Source organism: Pseudopipra pipra, chromosome 7, assembly GCF_036250125.1.
Source record: "Pseudopipra pipra isolate bDixPip1 chromosome 7, bDixPip1.hap1, whole genome shotgun sequence".
Taxonomy (NCBI): Eukaryota; Metazoa; Chordata; class Aves; order Passeriformes; family Pipridae; genus Pseudopipra; species Pseudopipra pipra.
Window position 1 is genome coordinate 16,174,621 of NC_087555.1, and position 22,263 is coordinate 16,196,883.

Genomic DNA, 22,263 nt, shown 5'->3' on the forward strand with positions numbered 1-22,263 from the left:
TTTTTCTTGCTAAAATCTAATTAGGTTAACAATGTGAAATCTCACAATGTCCAGTAAACCAAGTACATTAAAATATAACTAAAAACTAGAAACCCATCCTCAAAAAAAGTCTTTTCTGGTTTAGGAAGAATGACTAACAAGACTAAGTCTTCTGGCAGATATATTACATAGAGATCATCTATCAAACACCAATTACAAAAAAAATTAATGTAATTTCTATGGCTTCTAGCTCCTCCAAGTGCACCAAAAGAACTTCAAGTTTTAGAAGTACTCAAGACTACAGTACAGTTGTCATGGGAACCTCCAGAAGATGATGGTGGAAGTCCAGTTACTGGCTATGTAATTGAAAAACGTGAAGTAAGCCGGAAAACATGGAGCAAAGTAAGTTCATTCTCTCTCATTTGAATTTCTATTGCTATATTATTTCCACATGTGCTACTGAGTTTTGTGTCTTATATTGATAATCACTCTTTGGAAATAAATTTTAAAAACACCTTGGAACCTTTTTGGTCTTCAGGTTATGGATCATATTGTTGACCATGAGTTCACTGTACCTGACCTCGTCCAAGGAAAAGAATATTTATTTAGAGTTTCTGCATGCAATAAATGTGGCCCTGGAGAACCTGCATATATTGATGAACCTGTAAATATGTCAACACCAGCAAGTGAGTATATTGCTGCTAATTTTCTGTTTCTGAAATCTGATTTTCTTCAAAATAAGATGTAAAAACAAAATATGTTTTAATTTTTAATAGCGGTGCCTGACCCACCGGAAAACGTTAAATGGAGAAATCCAACATCAAAAGGAATCTTCCTAACCTGGGAGCCTCCAAAATATGATGGTGGTGCCCGCATTAAGGGTTATCTGGTAGAAAAATCCCAACGTGGCACAGACAAGTGGGAGATATGTGGGGACCCTGTTATTGAAATGAAGTAAGTAAATTGACATCAGTAGATACATATTTTCAACTAACTATGCCATCATCATTGCTTTAAATATCTGATTTATTTTTTTTTTAAACAGAATGGAAGTAACAAAGCTCCTGGAAGGAGAGTGGTATGCATATCGGGTTAAGGCTCTGAACAGAATGGGAGCTAGCAGGCCAAGCAAACCAACTGATGATATTCAGGCCATTGATGCAAAAGGTAATTACTTCAACTGCTGAATTACAATAGCTGCTTTCTTTTTACCAGTCTCTGAAATATTGTTTCTATATAAACATTTTTATTCTCTCCTAAATCAGAGGCTCCAGAAATTTTCTTAGATGTGAAGCTTCTTGCTGGACTTACTGTGAAAGCTGGAACTAAAATTGAGCTACCAGCTAAAGTAACTGGAAAACCTGAGCCCCGGATTACTTGGACCAAGGCTGACAAAATTTTGAGACCTGACAACAGAATCACCATTGAAAGCCAGCCTAATCAATCTACAGTGACCATTACAGACAGCAAAAGGAGTGACAGTGGAACCTATATTATAGAAGCTGTAAATTCCAGTGGACGTGCTACTGCTGTTGTTGAAGTTAATGTCCTCGGTATGCATGTATTCTATGTTGTTTATACAAATAATTAGTAATGTACTGAAGTATGCAAGCAGAAGATTGACTTTCACATCTTATCCTCTACAGATAAACCTGGTCCACCAGCTGCATTTGATGTAACAGAAATCACAAACGAATCCTGCCTTCTAACATGGAATCCTCCACGAGATGATGGAGGTTCTAAAATTACCAACTATGTCCTTGAGAAAAGAGCTACAGACAGTGAAATATGGGACAAGTTGTCATCAACTATTAAGGATACAAAATACAGAGCTACCAACTTAACTCCTCATAAAGAATATGTGTTCCGAGTCAGTGCTGAGAACATGTATGGTATCGGGGAGCCAGCACAGTGTAACCCCATCATTGCCAAATATTCATTTGGTTAGTTAATTAAATTAATGTTAAATTTTCACAATATTTTAATAGGGAGAAAAAAGCTCACATCTGATGGTTTTGGTTTTTTGTTTTGGTTTTGTTTTTCATTAATTAATTTATACAGATCCACCAGGCCCTCCAACAGGTCTCAAGCCTACAGAGGTCACTAAAGATTCAGTCACTTTAACATGGAATGAACCAGATGAAGATGGTGGCAGCCCCATAACTGGCTACTGGGTTGAAAGATACGATCCTGAGCAGGATAAATGGATAAAATGCAATAAAATGCCAGTGAAAGATACAACATTCAAGTAAGACTACAGTCAATTTAAGTTGAAATATGTCACAGAGACAGAAACAATAGTCTTAAATAAGTTTTACGTTGTTCTTACTCTTTTTTTCCTAACTTCCATAAGTTTTGATTCAGCTACCATCTGGTGACATACTTTTTTCATAATTAGTTTTAAAGAAAAATGTCTTTACAGCAGAGTTAATCAAGTATTTTATTTTTTTAAATGTTATGCTTAATAATTTCTGTGCTATGTGATTATTCATAAGATATTCTAAAATAGCAGATATAGCCATCTCAAGTATCAAACCAAAAAATTTGGGTTTTTTCTGCTGGTACTCTTATTAACTAAAAAAATATAGAACATGCAAAAATGCAAGATGTTCTTATAACGCTCATTTCTGTCCCTTGATTCTCTATTTTACTGTTGACAATATGCCTATTTCAAATGTTCAACATTTCATAAAACATCATTAGCAGTAATTTAGGTATTTTCAGATTTCCCAAGTAAACTGTGATATGAAGAATAGAGAGAATAATGTTTTAAACATTAATTAATATCTAGCTTTGGTTTAATCAAACTTAATTTTTATTTTCAGAGTTAAAGGTCTTACAAATAAGAAGAAATATAAGTTCCGTGTCTTGGCAGAGAATCTTGCAGGACCTGGAAAACCAAGCAAGGAAACAGAGCCAATCTTAGTGAAAGATCCAATTGGTATAATAAACACATTTTTAATAGTTTAATTTAGCAACAACAACAAAAATTGTTTTCAATCACATAATTAATATTGAACTCTTGTCTAGATCCACCATGGCCTCCTGGAAAGCCCACTGTGAAAGATGTTGGCAAGACGTCATTGACCCTAAACTGGACAAAGCCAGAACATGATGGAGGGGCAAAGATTGAATCTTACGTCATTGAGCTGTTAAAGACTGGAACAGATGAGTGGGTGAGAGTGGCTGAAGGAGTTCCCACAACTGAACACTTCCTCAAAGATCTTATGGAGAAACAAGAATATTCATTCCGTGTAAGAGCTGTGAACAAGGCTGGCGAGAGTGAGCCCAGTGAACCCAGTGACCCCGTGCTGTGCAAGGAGAGGCTCTGTGAGTACTGTTTCAGAATGTGCTCCTGCTGCAAATAGACTGTTTCTGCCATTAAAAAAGCCTCATGTCTGCCTGTTTCCGTAGGCACCAAACTATTGGAAAGCTTATGAAATATAAAATTTGCCTTGTTTCAGCTCAGAAAATACAAAGCTTTAAAACTTTAGGTGTATTCCCTGGCTTCCAAGATCTTTCTTGGGAGTTACAATGACCTGGTTTACCTTCTTTTTCTATTTTGCAGATCCTCCTTCACCACCTCGCTGGCTTGAAGTTATTAATATTACTAAAAACACAGCAGATCTTAAATGGACAGTACCAGAAAAAGATGGGGGTTCCCCAATTACCAACTACATTGTTGAAAAAAGAGATGTAAGGCGAAAAGGCTGGCAGACAGTTGATACAACAGTGAAAGATACCAAGTACACAGTGAGCCCGCTGACTGAAGGCTCATTGTATGTGTTCCGTGTGGCTGCTGAAAACGCCGTTGGACAGAGTGACTACTGTGAAATTGAAGACTCAGTGCTTGCTAAAGATACTTTCAGTAAGTTTTGATTTGCTTACTGAGTGATCAGTAGCTTATGCATAATGAATTCCTAGTCTTCTAATGTGTGTCTTTTTTTCTGTTTTAGCAACCCCGGGGCCTCCATATGCCCTTACAATAGTTGAAGTGAAAAAAGGTCATGTTGACTTGAAGTGGGAACCACCTAAGAATGATGGTGGCAGACCGATTCAAAGGTAAGGTCATTTTAAGTTTGTATAGGTTCCTGTAGATGAAAATCTTTTAATGAATTAAGACATTTCTCTCAAAATGTTTAAATTTTAAATGGACAAATTTTATATGAAAAAGAGGTAGATAGATGTAAGAGAAGCCATGTGGTTAAAGCAGTTAAGGGTTTGATTTTAAAATGTGGAAATTATGCAAATAAAATACCTAATATGCATGGACAAGGAGTATGTGTCAACATCCTTAGACTTATCTATGTAGCCACTTAGACTCGTCTATCAAGTAATATTGTTGCATTTTCCTTCTGCTTAGTTTCTCCTTCAGACTGTATACACTCAGCTAAAATGAAGCCTCACCTCTTTTCTGTTCATTCTCTTCTTTATAACAATTTTCAAACAGACTGTTTAACTCTTCTAGGTTGTTTCTAACTTGTCTTTTAATTTGGTTTCTAAAGTATCTGTACTCTGAAATTCACCTTGAATACCAGTTGGATTTTTCCTCTTTACATTTTGATTTTTCCTCTCCTTCCCAGTCACAGTAAGGTCAAGTTAAAGAAACAGACGAGTTCAGAGATCTGCCTGAAGCAACATAAGTCAATTTGCATTACTTGGCCATAGCCTGTCCTAAGCAGAATTTTGACAGCAGAGTAATAATATCTACAAATATTCTCAATGGACTAACCACTGAGATCCAAACTAGGAAAGATAAAAGTATAGCTTGGAGGTTCTTTTGCCTCTGTAGCTCTCTCAAATCTGAAAACACAGTTTAGTTCAGTTCTAAAACACAGAACACAGTTCAGGTATTGGCTTTCAGACCTGGGTTTGTCAGTGATGTCAGCCCTAATAGGGGCTGAGACCTACTAGGACTAAGTGACTAATGTGTGAAGAAAAGTTCATTGAATCTATTACTCATGACTCTCTTTGCTATTCACTGTCCAACCTCTTCTAGTCTCTTTTTATCTATTTTATTGAACAAGAACTCTGAAGTGTTCCTTATTTCAAGTGCCTGATAGTATTTTCCCCAATTTATTCAGATATGTTATTGAAAAGAAAGAAAAACTGGCCACTCGCTGGGTAAAAGCTGGCAAGACAGCTGGTCCAGATTGCAATTTCAGAGTGACAGATGTCATTGAAGGTACAGATGTACAGTTCCAGGTTCGTGCAGAAAATGAAGCTGGTTGTGGTCATCCCAGTGAACCAACTGACCTCATTCATATTGAAGATCCAACAAGTAAGTAGTAGTAAAATATACAGTGTATGGATTATAGAAGCAGTGTACTACAGATATTCTGAGAGAAAAATGACACAATAACTTTTCCATTTCTGCAGGCCCTCCTTCACCTCCTCAAGATTTACATGTCACAGATGCAGGCCGAAATCACATTTGCATTGCATGGAAACCTCCTGAGAAGAACGGTGGAAGTCCTATTATTGGGTATAATGTTGAGATGTGTGAAGCAGGAACAGAAAAATGGATGCGAATCAATTCTCGTCCAATAAAAGATCTAAAATGTAAAGTGGAGGAAGGTGTGGTTCCAGACAAGGAATATGTGCTAAGAGTCAGAGCTGTCAATGCTGTTGGAGCTAGTGAACCATCAGACATCTCAGAAAAAGTTGTTGCCAAAGACCCAGACTGTAAGAATGGATTCCTTTTTTTTTCAGATCTGCATAATAAAAAAAATGGTGTTTGGCAACTTTCTAGTAATATTATACTTACTTTTACAGGCAATCCAACCATTGATCTACAAACCCGTGACATTGTTGTTGTTAAAGGACAGAAATTAAGTATCCCTATACCCTTCAGAGCTGTTCCATCCCCAACTATAACATGGCACAAAGATGGCAAAGAGTTGAAAGCTGGTGACAGAACATCAATGAAGAGTGACTACACCTCTGCATTGCTCGAAGTCGTAGACAGTGTTCATGCTGATGCTGGTGTTTATACTATCACACTGGAGAATAAGCTGGCATCAACGACTGGCTCAGTCAATGTCAAAGTCATAGGTAACTAGATTCTTCCCTTCCAAGAAATATACTTATCTTCATTTGGGCCCTGCAGCTGACAGAGGAAGGGACTAGAAAGATATTTTTTCTGCCAGGTGGACAAATCACTTCAATTCAGACACATGTAGATTGTCATACAGACATTAATGTTACGAAATTCCATGAAAAAACATTACCGCAAGTTGCTCTAACTATTCAGTGGCTGCTCAAAGCCCAATTATTTTGAATAATTATAGTATAAATATAAAAATGTTTTAAGAATTCTGACTCTTTTTGGGAACAAATTCGTATACATGGTGTGTAGTCAACATTTGTGGTCTTGGTCTGCTTTCTGCAAAGCAAAGACATGATTTCATATTTTTATGAATACAGTTTCCCATCTATTTAGTTAACTAATTTTTTATTCTTATTTAAAACAGGTCCACCTGGGCAGTGTAAAGACATCAAGGCAAGCGAAGTAACTAAGAATTCTTGCAAAGTATCCTGGGAACCTCCAGACTTCGATGGTGGTACTCCTATTTTGCATTATGTTCTAGAACGCAGAGAAGCAGGTCGTAGAACATATATCCCAGTCATGTCTGGTGAAAATAAACTTTCATGGCAAGTCAAAGACCTTATCCCAAACTGTGAATATTACTTCCGTGTTAAAGCTGTCAATAAGATTGGAGGAGGTGATTATATTGAACTAAGAAACCCAATCATTGCAGAAGACCCAAAACGTAAGTTTGTCTTACTATTAAATAATCTAGCAAATTGAATTTTAACTAATATCTTCATCCTTTCTTTTATCATATGACCCTTCTTTTGATCTACTCTTCTACAGAGCCTCCAGATCCACCTGTTGACCTTGAGGTCCATAATCCAACATCAAAATCAGTAACACTTACATGGAAACCACCCCTGTTTGATGGTGGAAGCAAAATTATGGGCTATATAATAGAAAAGCTCGCGAAGGGCAAAGAGAGGTGGGAGAGATGCAATGACTATCTGGTACCCTTACTAACTTATCCAGTGAAAGGCCTCGAGGAAGGAAAGGAATATCAGTTTCGTGTTCGTGCTGAGAATGCTGCTGGCATCAGTGAGCCTTCTCGGATTACTCCTTTCGTTAAAGCTGTGGATCCTATTGGTATGAATTAATAATTTGATGTATTAATTGCCATACATCCTCAAACATATTGGAAGATTCTACATTCTATTTATCATTCTCTGTTATTACAGAGGCTCCAAAAGTCTTCCTTGCTGCAAACCTACAGTCTGGCCTTGAAGTGAAAAGAGGTGATGAGATCATACTTGAGGCACATATTTCAGGGTCACCTTACCCATCTATCACTTGGCTGAGGAATGATGAAATTGTCAGACCAGAGGATATCAAAAAGAGAATAACAACACCAAAGAAGAAGGGTGAAGCTGTAGAAGAGAAACCTTTCCAGCTGTCACTGCCAGAACGTTTGAGCGTTGACAACCATAAAGAAGGGGAGTCTGTACTATCAATTCGTGACTCCATCAGAGCTGACCATGGCACATTTACAATTAAAGTAGAAAATGATCATGGTGTTGCAAAAGCCTCATGTGAAGTCAATGTGTTAGGTGTGTAAAGAATGTTCTTAAAACACCTAGTTGTTCAGAGTACTGGGTAAGAAGTGCAAATGATGAGTACTGATCATTGTTCCCGGTTTACTGACAGATATACCTGGGCCTCCAGTCAACTTTGTATTTGAAGATATAAGGAAAAATTCTGTCATCTGCAAGTGGGAGCCTCCTCTTGATGATGGTGGAAGTGAAATCCTAAACTATGTACTGGAAAAGAAAGACAATACAAAAGCTGAAATGGGCTGGGTCACTGTCAGTTCAACACTCAGGCATTGCAAATTCCATGTTACAAAACTGATTGAAGGAAAAGAATATCTCTTCCGTGTATTTGCTGAAAATAGAGTTGGAGCAGGGCCACCATGTGTTTCAAAACCAATGACAGCTAAAGATCCTTTCTGTAAGTTTTAATTTTGAAATACAACTTTTTCAGAAAACCAGTGTAAAACTACAGACTCTTACAATACTCAGCTTCATCTAGGTGAATGTTTCCCAGAAAAAATTTGAGCAATGTGATATTTATCGCACATTGAAGTAAAGAGAACTATTGAAAATATTAAAGAATGATGATCACTGTCATAAAACTTTACACTTAAAACACTTACCTTCTGAATAGTGGCATTCTCTATGTTTAATAGATGAGTATTCTTACCAAAAGAGAGAACTACTGCAGTTTGATTACCGATTGCTGTTAGGATTCAAAGTTTCTAAGAAAAAGAGCAGAAAAACTATTAATTACTTAAAATTAGTAATTTCTTATATCTTAGTTCTCTCTTAGCTTTGAATAAACTCTGAAGAGACAGCAGTGATGACAAAACAACAAATTTTTTTTTTCAGCTCCACCAGATGCACCTAATAAGCCTGATGTGGAAGATGTTACCAGCAACAGTATGGTGGTTAAGTGGAATGAACCAAAAGATAATGGCAGCCCTATCATAGGATATTGGATTGAAAAACGTGAAATTAATAGTACTCATTGGGCTCGGGTCAACAGAAACCTTGTGAATGCTCTGGAAGTAAAAGTTGAAGGACTACTGGAAGGTTTAACTTATATCTTTAGAGTATGTGCTGAAAATGCAGCTGGCCCTGGTAAATTTAGTCCACCATCAGATCCAAAAACTGCACAGGACCCAATAAGTAAGTATCTTAGCAGAAGCCAACAGCATACAGGTGACAAAATAGTATTCATAGCCTTTAACTTTGATTTACACTTATTTATTTGTAGTGCCACCTGGTCCACCAGTTCCAAGGGTTGCTGATACAAGTGCAACTTCTATTGAGCTAGAATGGGAACCTCCTGTGTATAATGGTGGTGGAGATATCACTGGTTACCATGTGTACAAACAACTGATGGGAGTAAAGGAGTGGTCACGTTGTACAGAGAAACCCATTAAGGTTCGACAGTACACTGTTACAGAAGTCAGAGAAGGTGCAGACTATAAACTCCGTGTTACTGCTCTCAATGCAGCTGGTGAAGGACCACCTGGTGAAACTGAACCCACAACAGTTGCAGAACCTAAAGGTATTGCAATTGCATTGCTTTCAAGAAATGTCCAGCTGCTTAAAAGGTAGGTTTGAATCCCTCCCTTCAGCTAATGACGTGTTTCTCTCTCTTCCACAGAGCCTCCCACTGTTGAGCTAGATGTTTCTGTCAAAGCAGGCATTCAGATCATGGCTGGACAAACTATTAAAATTCCTGCTATTGTGACAGGACGTCCTACTCCCACCATTGCTTGGACTGTGGAGGATGGTGAACTAGACAAAGATCGAGTTGTTATTGAAAATGTTGGCACAAAATCTGAGTTAACCATTAAGAATGCATTGAGAAAAGACCATGGAAGATATGTAATTACTGCTACCAATAGCAGTGGTTCAAAATCTGCAGGAACCAGAGTCGAAGTATTTGGTAAGAAAAATATTTTCTCAAATCAACTAAGCATTTCTTTTGGTTAGTATGGGCTTTACCATATTTGTTTGATTTTGTTTTTCAGACGTTCCTGGACCAGTCCTTGACCTAAAGCCAGTGGTCACAAACAGAAAGATGTGTTTGCTTAACTGGTCTGATCCTGAAGATGATGGTGGCAGTGATATCATAGGCTTCATTGTTGAACGGAAGGATGCCAAAATGCATACATGGAGACTAGCTGTAGACACAGAAAGATCTAAATGTGATATTACAGGTCTGCTTGAAGGGCAGGAATATAAATTCCGTGTTAGTGCCAAGAACAAATTTGGTACCGGTCCACCTGTTGAAATAGGGCCCATTCTTGCAGTTGACCCATTAGGTAAGACTACTAACTTTATGAGATTTAAAAAAAAAAAAAAAAGTTAATAAAGCAATGTTGTTGTGTGAATTGCTTTCTATACAGAAATTGTATTTACTTTTCAATTACATGGATAGGCATCTGCCTTAGATCAATTACTTCAGTCAGATGTCTACATCACTCCTGTGAAACTACTATGGTTCTTTATGTATGGTGCCTACGGAGACACTACTTATTACCTTTTTCTCCACATACATGAGAAACTTTATACTATCCATAATTATACTCAGATACAAAAGTTACGGTTTTAAAAACCTAGAGCTACTACATTACATTAGCATTTATACAATTTAAAATTCTCTGATTTTTTTTTTCATTGTAATTTGTCTGTGTTAATAGGTCCTCCAACAGCACCTGAGAGGTTCATGTACACAGAGCGAACAAAATCAACCATTACACTTGATTGGAAGCCTCCACGTAGTGATGGTGGCAGTCCCATCTTAGGGTATATTGTTGAGAAGAGGAGACATGATTCAAAAGATTATGAAAGAGTTAATGCAAGGCTCTGTCCAAAAACATCTCTTCTCGTTGAAAAACTTGATGAACTTCATATGTATGAATTCCGTGTCAAAGCTGTTAATGAAATTGGAGAAAGTGAACCATCATTGCCCCTCAACGTAGTCATACAAGATGATGAAGGTATATCTGCTTTAAAGAAATCCATATAAATATCTTCAGAACACTTCAAGGCAATTTCTGTTTCATCTTCACTCTGTCATTTTTCTTCTTGTTTTCAGTACCTCCAACTGTTACATTGCGCTTGGCTGTGAGAGGAGATACTATCAAAGTCAAGGCAGGAGAACCAGTTAATATTCCTGCTGATGTGACAGGTTTGCCAATGCCAAAGATCGAATGGGACAAGAATGAAGTTTTAATTGACCAAACATCTGATGCACTTAAGATAACTAAGGAAGAAGTATCTAGAAGTGCAGCAAAAACTGAACTTATCCTGCCTGCAACAGTGAGGAATGATAAAGGCACTTACACTGTGAGAGCTTCCAATCGTCTTGGCACTGCATTTCGCAATGTGCACGTCGAAGTGTATGGTAAGGATGCAACATTTTAATAAAATGCTGCTAATAAAATGCTTTTGCCTTTTTCTTAATGTAGTTCTATGTTCTATTGCTTTCATACAGATCGTCCTTCTCCACCAAGAAATCTTACTGTTTCTGATATTAAAGCAGAATCATGCTATTTAACATGGGATGCACCTCTTGATAATGGTGGTAGTGAAATTACCCATTACATTATTGAGAAACGTGATGCTAGTAAGAAGAAATCTGAGTGGGAAGAAGTCTCTACAGGCGCTGTTGAGAGAAGATTTGGGGTAATTTATAAAATATCGTTATTACACAGTTTAGTATGCATTAAAAATAACAGTATTACATATCTAATGAAATCTGCTACTTGCATAGACACCTGTGCTCATGCTCCATTTGGACACCAGAATTACTGGATGAATGGCCAGTATTTGTATTGGCCATCCATGTATCTGTGTTATCCCTCATGTGACAAAACAAAAGAAATTATTCGCTATTGCTACTTAACTTCAGCTGAGCTAGAAGATATCTTCCTTTCCATTTTCCAGCATTATTCAATTTTACCAACTGCAAAAACAAACATGATGACATTTTTATTTATGTTTGGTCCTATGCACATGAAATAAGAATATCCTTAGGACATCATATGTAACTGTGTAGTAATAAACAGAGGTATGTCAATGAGATTCCAAGACAGAATTTGAAGTGAAAATCACTACATATCTCCAAATAAGTTTATTCCAAAAGTAGCCAAGTATTGATTTAAATCTTATTTTTCAGGTATGGAATCTTGCAACAGGTGAAAAATATCAATTTAGAGTCCGAGCTGTAAACAAATATGGAATAAGTGATGAATGCCTCTCAGAAAAAGTTGTTATTAAGGATCCCTACGGCCTTCCCGGACCTCCTGGAAAGCCAAAAGTTTTAGATCGCACCAGATCATCTATGCTGGTGACTTGGGAGCCTCCTTTGGACAATGGTGGCAGCCCAATAACTGGCTATTGGTTGGAGAAGAGAGAAGTGGGAGGCGTCTACTGGGCACGTGTCAACAGGGCTCCGGTAACAAAACCATCAGTAAAAGGTCTACAGCACAATGTGCTTCGTTTGATTGAGGGTGTTGAGTACCAGTTCAGAGTTATGGCTGAAAATCTTGCTGGAATTGGCCCTCCCAGTGAACCATCAGATCCAGCCTTAGCAGCAGATCCCATATGTAAGTATATAATTTGTATGACTATGTTAAATGACTCTATCACATCAGAACAAAAAATGTGCTACTATTTTTTATTTTTCATTTAGTGCAATTAATCAAATGTTTTGTTTTCATTAAACCAAAAAGAATATATTGACACAAATAGTTTCCTGATTTGGTTGTTTTCACCATTTTAAAAATAATTAGCTGTAATTTAATTTTTTTATCTCTTTTATGTGCCTAATACTTTGATTACACCAATGCAGACATTGCCAAATAAACTTTAGATCAGAATCATATTTTTATATTATTGTTTTACTTAATTTTTAAAGAGTTTGATATTTATGTCTTGCACCTTAAGTATCTCTTAATAATATAGGTTATATATGCAATTAGTATGCATGTTCTAGGGTTATACATTCCATGTATGAGAGAAGAAAATTAAAAAACTTGCATTTTCTAGAAACTATTCAGAAAAATAGAGGAAGACCCTAACTCTCAGGTAATTTTTACTTATTCTCGTTTTGTAAGTTGTTCCTGGTCCACCATCTTGCCCAGAGGTCAAAGACAAAACAAAATCATCTGTAGCTCTTGCATGGAAGCCTCCTCAAAAGGATGGTGGGAGTCCTATAAAAGGATATATTGTTGAAATGCAAGATGAAGGTAGTACTGACTGGAAGAAGGTGAACGAAGGAGACAAACTCTTTCCTACTTGTGAATGCGTTATCCCCAACTTGAAAGAGCTCAGAAAATACCGATTTAGGGTGAAAGCTGTAAACGCTGCTGGAGAATCAGAACCAAGTCCTGCAACATCAGAAATACCTATCCAAGATATTCTAGGTAGGTGTTCTGGGAGCTGATTTAGGTATTTCTATCTAAATGCCACTTACTGCTGTGAATGTTCAAGCAGGATGCCAAGCAAGTCAAACAGAATAAAAAATTATGCAAAAATTTAACAAAAGATTGACACACATTTTTGAAAGTGTCATGGTGACTATTACCAGAGCATGATCTATTAGAAAATTGATAAGCAACTACAGTCATACTAAGGAAACACTCTGTATTTTATGAAGAAATTACTGCAACAAGTTTTTCTATTTGTATACTTCCCCAGTTTCCACTTTGCACACCCAACCTTTCTCACATAAACATGCATTCTACATGTTGCAGGGCTTTCAGCTCCACGCTGACAGAAATATCCTTTGAGTAGCTCTTAAAATTTATATATTTAAATATTTTTGCAGAGGAACCAGAAATCTTCCTTGATATTGGAGCACAGGATTTGCTTTCTTGTCGTGCTGGCACAACAATTAAAATCCCAGCTGTTATCAAGGGTCGTCCAGTTCCAAAAACATTTTGGGAGTATGAAGGAAAAGCAAAAACAGCAGCAAAGGTTAGTAAAAGAAATAGCTTTTTTCTACACCTGTTTCTAGACATTTAAGCCTATTCCCTTTTATATTTATATAATTTTCCTTTGTTTATAGGAGGGAGGTCATAATGTACCTGAAGAAGCTCAGGTAAAGCAAACAATTTTTTTAATGTCAGTATTGTTGCATTTTTCAAACATTAAAATATTTAAAGTTGATCTATAACTTCTCTTTCTTCTTATAATACACAGGTGGAAGCAGCTGATACACGTTCAGAGATTATCATCCCTGAGTGCAACAGAAGTCATTCTGGACGATACAGTATTACAGCAAAGAATAAAGCAGGACAAAAAACAGTGCATGTCAGAGTCAATGTGCTTGGTATGACTTGTATATATTGAAGTATTCAAATACTAGATATTACTCTTATTTTTCTACATACTTAAGTAAAATTGTGTCTGTTGTGCTTTTATCTTAACAGATGTCCCCGGTCCACCAAAAGACCTAAAAGTAAGTGATATCACAAGAGGTAGCTGTAAACTTTCATGGAAGATGCCAGATGATGACGGTGGAGACAGAATCAGAGGCTATGTTATAGAAAAAAGAACTATTGATGGGAAGGCCTGGACTAAAGTCAATGCAAACTGTGGCAGTACCTCCTTTGTTGTACCTGATCTCATATCTGGCCAAGAGTATTTCTTCCGGGTACGTGCAGAAAACCGTTTTGGTGTTGGCCCTCCTGCAGAAACCATCCAACGGACCACAGCCAGGGATCCAATTCGTAAGTAAAATTAAATTCAAACAAATCCTTTAAAACCAGATGTTACTGTAGAGCGGATTTATTCACATTTCTGTTTTGGTTGTGAAGATCCTCCTGATCCGCCTATTAAACTAAGGATTGGCCTTGTAACCAAGAACACAGTGAGCTTGACATGGAAACCACCAAAGAATGATGGTGGAGCTCCAGTTACACATTATAATGTTGAATGTCTCCGCTGGGATCGTACTGGAGAAGTGAAAGAGTCTTGGAAGCAATGCAACAGACGTGATGTGGAAGAAACAAAGTTTACTGTTGAGGATCTTGTAGAAGGTGGAGAATACGAATTCAGAGTCAAAGCTGTAAATATAGCAGGTCCTAGCAGACCATCAGCCACTGTTGGCCCACTTGTTGTCAAAGACCAGACCTGTAAGTACTAACTGATACCAGTAAATACAAATTTAATTTTAAAATTATGAACTATTTTTTATGTTATTTTTTCAACATTTCATTGTAGGTCCACCATCTATTGAGCTCAAAGAATTTATGGAGGTTGAAGAAGGAACGGATGTTAAAATTGTGGCCAAGATAAAGGGTGTACCCTTCCCCACATTAACATGGCTAAAAGCCTCTCCAAAGAAACCAGATGACAAATCCCCAGTCCTCTATGATCAACATGTCAACAAGATTGTTGATGAAGATACTTGCACTTTATTAATTCAACAGTCTCGGAGAAATGATACAGGCTTATATACTATAACAGCTGTAAATAATCTGGGAACTGCTTCCAAGGAGATGAGGCTCAATGTTCTGGGTAGATATCAAGAACTCTTATACATTACAGAAATTGATAGCATTCGTTTGATACTTCAGTAGCATTTGAATTAATTCTTCTTTATTAAAATGTATCTTTTAGGTCGTCCTGGACCTCCAGTGGGACCTATTAAATTTGAATCCATTTTGGCTGATAAAATGACAATATCATGGCTTCCTCCATTAGATGATGGTGGTTCTAAGATTACAAACTATGTTATAGAGAAAAAAGAAGCAAATAGGAGGACATGGGTACCTGTTACTAATGAGCCTAAGGAATGCATATTCACTATTCCCAAGTTGATGGAAGGCCATGAGTATGTGTTCCGCATTATGGCACAAAACAAATATGGTATCGGAGAACCTTTGGATAGTGAGCCAGAAACAGCACGAAATATTTTCAGTAAGTAGAAATATACCTTCAAGTGATGGCAGTTGTTTCCATATGCTGGTATGTGTACAGAATCTCTTAAATACCACTACTACTTTTTTCTCTTCACTAAGTAAATTTTCTAGAATAGCTTGAAGAATTTTACCATTAGTACTTATTTCTTAAAACCATGTGTAGCACTTAAAAATACTGTTCATTCTCCTTGGTATATACTAAAATACAATCTCAACATTTTTAAGGCTTAAATATACAAATAAGTGTTTATCTGATAAGATCCATGTCATTCTATTGTAGTCGAGACAGTATTAACCTCACAATCTCAGGAAGGGTCAATTTCCTGCCTTCACTTCTTAAAGATAAATTAGACAGAGTAGCTCTGACATAGAAGAAGTGTTAGGGTGACAGGAGAAAATAATTATTAAAACATCCTGTGTTAGGCTGGGCACTGCAATGAGGTAGTGATCCAGAAAGGCAAGAAAAAAAAAATTGGCAATTGTTATTTAAAGGACAGATACTTCATTGTTCACAGAACTATCTGTACCTGAATAGGGATGAGAAACTGAATGAGGGAAGGAGGAGTCTTGTGCAGATGGGTAACTACCTAGTGCAATGGTGACTCTGTGAGTGCACAGCTGCTCTGCACGCTAGCTGTCTCCATGTTTCTTTAGCGTATTTTTTACAAGATATGTGTGAATTTTTTTCCCAGCTGTACCTGGACCTTGTGACAAGCCAACAGTTAGCAGTATAACACGTGACTCAATGACTGTAAACTGGGAAGAACCAGAACATGATGGTGGCTCTCCTATTACCGGTTACTGGTTGGAGCGCAAAGAGACCACTGGAAAGAGATGGACCAGGGTTAACCGAGATCCTATCAAGCCTATGACACTGGGGGTTTCATACAAAGTCACAGGTCTTATTGAAGGCTCTGAATATCAGTTCCGTGTTTCAGCTATCAATGCAGCTGGTGTTGGCCCACCGAGCATGCCATCTGATCCAGCACTTGCTAGAGATCCTATTGGTAAATATTTTAGATTCTTTTTTCCAAAATTTGAAAATATTCAAGTAAGAACATACAATATATTGTTATGCTATGTGATGATATTTTTCAGCCCCACCTGGCCCTCCTATACCAAAAGTTACTGATTGGACAAAGTCTTCTGTAGACTTGGAGTGGACTCCACCAATAAAGGATGGTGGTTCCAGGGTCACTGGCTACATTGTTGAGTATAAAGAGGAAGGAAAGGAAGAATGGGAACGGGTAGGTGGAAAACTATTACACAATCTGCATTTCTTCTCTCTGTGTCTGTCAAAGTAAATTGCTGCAGAAAAAAACCAAACTATCATTTTCTTTATACATTTTTACTATTCAAGTTATTTTCTAAAAGTTTGCATTTTTGCACCATAATTATCTTCATATGTTTAAAATATAAGACCAAACTTAAGTTAGTACTTGCCCCTTCTTGATATCAAGTTAACTTTGCAATTTCTAAACTTAGAATTTAATAATTTCTGTTTAAAGGTGTGAGAAAGTGTGTGGGTAATTTGTTATTAAAAAGCCAAAAGACCAAGTTAGAACTGGCACAAAAGTAAGTTTCATTGGTATCAGACAGTGCCAAAGCATTTACAACCACTATGTCCCTCCCTACATTTTCCTCCTTTTTTCAATAATACATTACTGAAAATTTAACTGGTGTGCATCTTGGGGATTCTTTATGTCTCCATAAACATCTGGGTGCAATTTAAGTAATACCTAAATGTCCTACACTGTTTCCAGGTAAAAAGCCTTCATATTGGGGTTTGAAAAGAACAGAATTCCTTTTTCTGCCACTTTCACTTACATGAGTTTATGTGTCCAGAAACACATGTAATTCTTCTGAGACCAGACTATTGTAATTGCTGTAGCAACCGTCTGTGTAGAATTATCAAAAAATAAATCTTTAGAATAGCTTGTATGTCCATGTTCTGTATTTCTTTACACAATTTCTGAAGAATTCTATGTGAGGTAGATCCATATATGCTTAATACCATTGTGTGCTTGTAAATCTGAAATAATATCTGATGTAAGACTTGTTTCAAACTTTGCAAAGAAATTGATCATATCTTGATGTTAGCTGACATTACAACAATCTTTTCCAGGTAAAAGATAAAGAAATTAGAGGAACCAAGTTCGTTGTGGCAGGATTAAAAGAAGGATGTTTTTACAAATTTAGAGTTAGAGCAGTGAATGCTGCTGGCATCGGAGAACCTGGAGAAGTCACCGATGTTATTGAAATGAAGGACAGAATTGGTATTTATCATTTTCATTTACATTTTTAGTACCTCTAATTGAAAGTGAGAAAAAAATTCATTGAATTTTTTTGTTCACCTCCTTCAGTGGCTCCTGATATCAATTTGGATGCAAGTGTCAGGGACAGAATTGTTGTTCATGCTGGAGGAGTAATTCGGATCATAGCATATGTCTCAGGAAAACCACCTCCAACAGTGACTTGGAGCAGGGATGACCACGCTTTGCCAGAAGAAGCCAAAATTGAAGAAACAGCTATTAGTTCTTCTTTAGTCATCAAGAATTGCAAAAGGAGTCACCAGGGTTTATACACTCTTCTTGCTAAAAATGACGGTGGTGAGAGGAAGAAGACAATTATTGTTGATGTGCTAGGTAAATAGCAACTTCAGTCCATGTGAACAAGTAGGATTTCTTAAAATTCAGCATGTATACTTAAATACTCCATTTTTTTCCTTGCTTTCAGATGCACCAGGCCCAGTTGGAATGCCACTCCTTACTGAGAACCTCACCAATGACTCTTGTAAATTGTCATGGTTTACTCCAGAAGATGATGGTGGTTCTCCTATTACCAACTATATAATTGAAAAACGTGAAGCTGACCGTAGAGCTTGGACTCCAGTGAGCTACACAGTTACAAGACAGAATGCTACTATTCAGGGACTCATTGAAGGGAAAGCCTATTTTTTCCGAATTGCAGCTGAGAATCTAATTGGCATGGGTCCATTCACAGAGACAACAAAAGAGATTGTCATTAGAGATCCAATAAGTAAGAATATTTTTGAGTTTGGATAACTGTCATAATATGAGGTATGCTGAATATGCAGAAAAATGCATTTACCATATTTTTTGTTTATTCACAGCTGTTCCTGACCGTCCAGAAGACCTGGAAGTAAAAGCAGTTACCAAGAACTCTGTTACACTAACTTGGAACCCTCCAAAATACAATGGAGGCTCAGATATCACCATGTATGTTCTAGAGAGCCGTCTCATTGGTAAAGACAAATTCCACAAAGTTACAAAGGAGAAAATGCTTGATAGGAAATACACTGTAGAAGGCTTGAAAGAGGGTGACACCTATGAGTATCGTGTGAGTGCTTGCAATATTGTGGGGCAAGGCAAGCCATCATTTTGCACTAAACCAATCACGTGCAAGGATGAAATTGGTATGTATCTTTTTCATATATCTTTTGAAAACAGTGTTTACATTTACTGATTCCTTACTTTTTCTTATTAATATTGCTGACGTTTTGGGGCATTCATGTTTTCAATATTGTCTTTCAGCTCCTCCCACACTTGACCTTGACTTTAGAGACAAGCTTATTGTTCGAGTTGGTGAAGCTTTCAGCCTGACTGGACGTTACTCAGGCAAGCCTGCACCAAAGGTTACTTGGCTAAAGGATGATATTGTTGTGAAAGAAGATGACCGTATAAAGATCAAGACAACTCCTACAACTCTTTGCCTAGGGATACTAAAATCTGTCCGTGAAGACACAGGCAAATATTGTGTGACTGTAGAGAACAGCACAGGAGCAAGAAAAGGATTTTGTCAAGTGAATGTTGTTGGTAGGTTTTACTGAACAACAGTATTGTCTGTTATTTATTAGTGATTTGAAGTAATTGAATTATATAAAATGTAGGTATTGAAATGTGTTTTTTATTACAATATTTTGATTTACTGCATTTTCAGTTATACTGAAAAGCTACTTATTCATTTCGAGTACGTAATTAAATCTGGATTAGTTTATTCAGGATGAATAATTTAATGTCTCTAAATGCATTTAGAGACCATCAACACTCTAGAAAATGTTAATCACCAATACTTTATAAGCATTAAGAAATTAAGTCCAGTGAGTCAAATATATATTAAGGAGGAATAGTCCTGAGGTCTTGATTCCTTATTAAAACTGTGATGTCAGGTTTCTCATTTTATACTGTATTTACTGTATTGACACTTTTTAATCTATGATGTTATGTGAAGTTCATATAAAAGCATGGATATGCTTTATTTTTTCTTAAACAGATCGCCCATCACCTCCAGTAGGCCCAGTTATATTTGATGAAGTCTATAAAGATCATATGGTCGTTTCCTGGAAACCTCCATTAGATGACGGAGGCAGTGAAATCACAAATTACATTATTGAGAAGAAGGATACACACAAAGACCTGTGGATGCCAGTTACATCTGCCACAGTGAAGACAACATGCAAAGTTCCTAAGCTGCTTGAAGGAAGAGAATATCAAATTCGAATTTATGCTGAAAATCTTTATGGCATAAGTGATCCTCTCATCTCTGATGAGATGAAAGCCAAGGACCGTTTCCGTATGTTTCTCATTTGCAACCTTACTTTAATGCTCTAATCTTTATTCTGTTTGTAATGCTTATACACTCTTTTTTTTTTCCCCACCCCAGGTGTTCCTGATGCACCTGAGCAACCAATCATTAAGGATGTTACCAAAGACTCTGCAGTAGTGGTTTGGAACAAACCGTATGATGGAGGCAAGCCAATAACAAACTATATTGTAGAAAAGAAGGAAACAATGGCTACAAGATGGGTCAAAGCTACCAAAGACCCGATTTTCCCCAGTACAAAGTTCAAAGTACCTGATCTCCTTGAAGGCTGTGAATATGAATTCCGTGTTTCAGCAGAAAATGAAATTGGTGTTGGTGATCCTAGTCCACCATCAAAGCCAATTTTCGCTCGAGATCCAATCAGTAAAGTATCAAATTTCATTTCTCATTGAAATTTTAATGCACTCTTCAGTTAGAAAAGGATTTTAATAGTTTCTCTTTTTTTGCTTCTTTAACAGCAAAACCAAGTCCACCTGTTAATCCAGAAGCAGTAGATAAAACTAAAAATTCAGTTGATTTATCTTGGCAACCACCACGCCACGATGGAAATGGAAAGATAATTGGCTACCTAATAGAGTATCAGAAAGTTGGAGATGAAGAATGGAAACAGGCTAATCTTACAGCAGATTCTTGTCCTGACACAAAATACAAAGTCACTGGTCTTACTGAGGGTTTGACCTATAAGTTCAGGGTGAAGGCAGTCAATGCAGCAGGTGAATCTGATCCAGCCCACGTTCGTGATCCAGTAGAAGTAAAAGACAGGCTTGGTGAGTTTAATAAAATCAGGTAAGTTTACCTAAGAACATTTTTTTCCCCCTCATTTTCCTCAAAACTTATCTTTCTGATTCCAGAACCTCCTGAGTTGATACTTGATGCTAATATGGCCCGAGAACAGCATGTAAAAGCTGGAGATACCCTGCGACTTAGTGCTGTTATTAAAGGTGTTCCATTCCCAAAAGTTACCTGGAAGAAAGGAGAGCATGAAGTCTCACCCAAAGCTGATATTGAGGTTACAGGAGTTGGTAGTAAGCTTGAAATTCGTAACACGGTCCATGAAGATGGTGGAATTTACTCCCTGACAGTTGAAAATCCAGCTGGTTCAAAGACTGTTTCAGTAAAAGTCGTGGTCTTAGGTAATCTTTTTGATGTTCCTTTTATACCACATCTTCTTATTCTATAAATAGAGATTAAGAGATAAAGGAATTTCTGAAAAATATCAATAAACAAAGTTTTATTAAAAATACACAGTAGAAAAAAGACTAAAAATTACATTAAATATATTATCTTGAAATTTACTAAACTTTATAAGAAATGCTTTGATTATCAAATAAATAACAGATTTCATTTTTATCAATTTTAGATAAGCCTGGTCCACCCAGAAATCTGAAAGTCAGTGATGTTAGAAGCGACTCTTGCTATCTCACTTGGATGGAACCAGAAGATGATGGTGGCTCTGTCATTACCAACTATGTGGTGGAAAGGAAAGATGTAGCTTCTGCACAGTGGGTAGCCATCTCATCATCCTCCAAGAAACGCAGTCATATGGCTAAATATCTGATGGAAGGCACTCAGTATCAATTCCGAGTTGCAGCTGAGAATCAGTTTGGTAGAGGTCCATACGTGGAAACACTTAAGCCTATTAAAGCTATAGATCCACTGCGTAAGTGTTTTTAAGTTACATAATTTGTTTTTTAATATTGATATTGGTAATTTTGATATTGTCATGTTGGTATGAATGTGAACATGATACACTGATACCATAGATTTTTCATCCTAGTAACCATTTTGTGTTTTTATTTTAAAAGATCCTCCAGGGCCACCAAAGAATCTGCATCATGTAGATGTTGACAAGACTGAAGTTTCCCTTGTTTGGGATCGACCAGATCGTGATGGTGGTGCTGAGATAACTGGATATTTGGTGGAATATCAAGAAGATGGTGCAGATGAATGGACAAAGTTCCAGACGGTCCCTATGCTAGACTGTGTTGTTACAGGCCTACAAAAAGGAAAAATATACAAATTCCGTGTGAGAGCTCAGAATATTGTTGGTCTCAGCCTTCCTGATACAACTATACCAATAGAGTGTCAAGAAAAACTAGGTAATTTTTGGTTTTTCGTGGTTTCA

At 37.0% G+C, this 22,263-nt stretch overlaps 1 protein-coding gene across 1 annotated transcript in view; it reads left to right on the forward strand.

Annotated features, from left to right (window-relative positions):
* Positions 1 to 22,263, forward strand: part of TTN (titin) — a 244,337-nt gene that overhangs the window by 161,968 nt on the left and 60,106 nt on the right. The window contains exons 217-263 of the mRNA XM_064660725.1: positions 230 to 381; positions 518 to 665; positions 756 to 933; positions 1,025 to 1,146; positions 1,245 to 1,532; positions 1,626 to 1,922; positions 2,041 to 2,227; positions 2,805 to 2,920; positions 3,010 to 3,309; positions 3,548 to 3,847; positions 3,936 to 4,041; positions 5,064 to 5,260; positions 5,359 to 5,664; positions 5,755 to 6,033; positions 6,453 to 6,752; positions 6,857 to 7,159; positions 7,252 to 7,620; positions 7,718 to 8,020; positions 8,458 to 8,757; positions 8,846 to 9,142; positions 9,242 to 9,526; positions 9,612 to 9,905; positions 10,284 to 10,583; positions 10,682 to 10,990; positions 11,081 to 11,271; positions 11,765 to 12,194; positions 12,705 to 13,013; positions 13,418 to 13,566; positions 13,658 to 13,690; positions 13,792 to 13,921; positions 14,022 to 14,321; positions 14,409 to 14,726; positions 14,815 to 15,111; positions 15,214 to 15,513; positions 16,208 to 16,522; positions 16,614 to 16,762; positions 17,641 to 17,791; positions 17,879 to 18,160; positions 18,252 to 18,554; positions 18,649 to 18,951; positions 19,070 to 19,351; positions 19,809 to 20,108; positions 20,199 to 20,501; positions 20,597 to 20,905; positions 20,990 to 21,271; positions 21,499 to 21,798; positions 21,944 to 22,237. Coding sequence (XP_064516795.1) covers positions 230 to 381; positions 518 to 665; positions 756 to 933; positions 1,025 to 1,146; positions 1,245 to 1,532; positions 1,626 to 1,922; positions 2,041 to 2,227; positions 2,805 to 2,920; positions 3,010 to 3,309; positions 3,548 to 3,847; positions 3,936 to 4,041; positions 5,064 to 5,260; positions 5,359 to 5,664; positions 5,755 to 6,033; positions 6,453 to 6,752; positions 6,857 to 7,159; positions 7,252 to 7,620; positions 7,718 to 8,020; positions 8,458 to 8,757; positions 8,846 to 9,142; positions 9,242 to 9,526; positions 9,612 to 9,905; positions 10,284 to 10,583; positions 10,682 to 10,990; positions 11,081 to 11,271; positions 11,765 to 12,194; positions 12,705 to 13,013; positions 13,418 to 13,566; positions 13,658 to 13,690; positions 13,792 to 13,921; positions 14,022 to 14,321; positions 14,409 to 14,726; positions 14,815 to 15,111; positions 15,214 to 15,513; positions 16,208 to 16,522; positions 16,614 to 16,762; positions 17,641 to 17,791; positions 17,879 to 18,160; positions 18,252 to 18,554; positions 18,649 to 18,951; positions 19,070 to 19,351; positions 19,809 to 20,108; positions 20,199 to 20,501; positions 20,597 to 20,905; positions 20,990 to 21,271; positions 21,499 to 21,798; positions 21,944 to 22,237 — 12,066 coding nt within the window. The remainder of the gene's footprint in view (positions 1 to 229; positions 382 to 517; positions 666 to 755; positions 934 to 1,024; positions 1,147 to 1,244; positions 1,533 to 1,625; positions 1,923 to 2,040; positions 2,228 to 2,804; positions 2,921 to 3,009; positions 3,310 to 3,547; positions 3,848 to 3,935; positions 4,042 to 5,063; positions 5,261 to 5,358; positions 5,665 to 5,754; positions 6,034 to 6,452; positions 6,753 to 6,856; positions 7,160 to 7,251; positions 7,621 to 7,717; positions 8,021 to 8,457; positions 8,758 to 8,845; positions 9,143 to 9,241; positions 9,527 to 9,611; positions 9,906 to 10,283; positions 10,584 to 10,681; positions 10,991 to 11,080; positions 11,272 to 11,764; positions 12,195 to 12,704; positions 13,014 to 13,417; positions 13,567 to 13,657; positions 13,691 to 13,791; positions 13,922 to 14,021; positions 14,322 to 14,408; positions 14,727 to 14,814; positions 15,112 to 15,213; positions 15,514 to 16,207; positions 16,523 to 16,613; positions 16,763 to 17,640; positions 17,792 to 17,878; positions 18,161 to 18,251; positions 18,555 to 18,648; positions 18,952 to 19,069; positions 19,352 to 19,808; positions 20,109 to 20,198; positions 20,502 to 20,596; positions 20,906 to 20,989; positions 21,272 to 21,498; positions 21,799 to 21,943; positions 22,238 to 22,263) is intronic.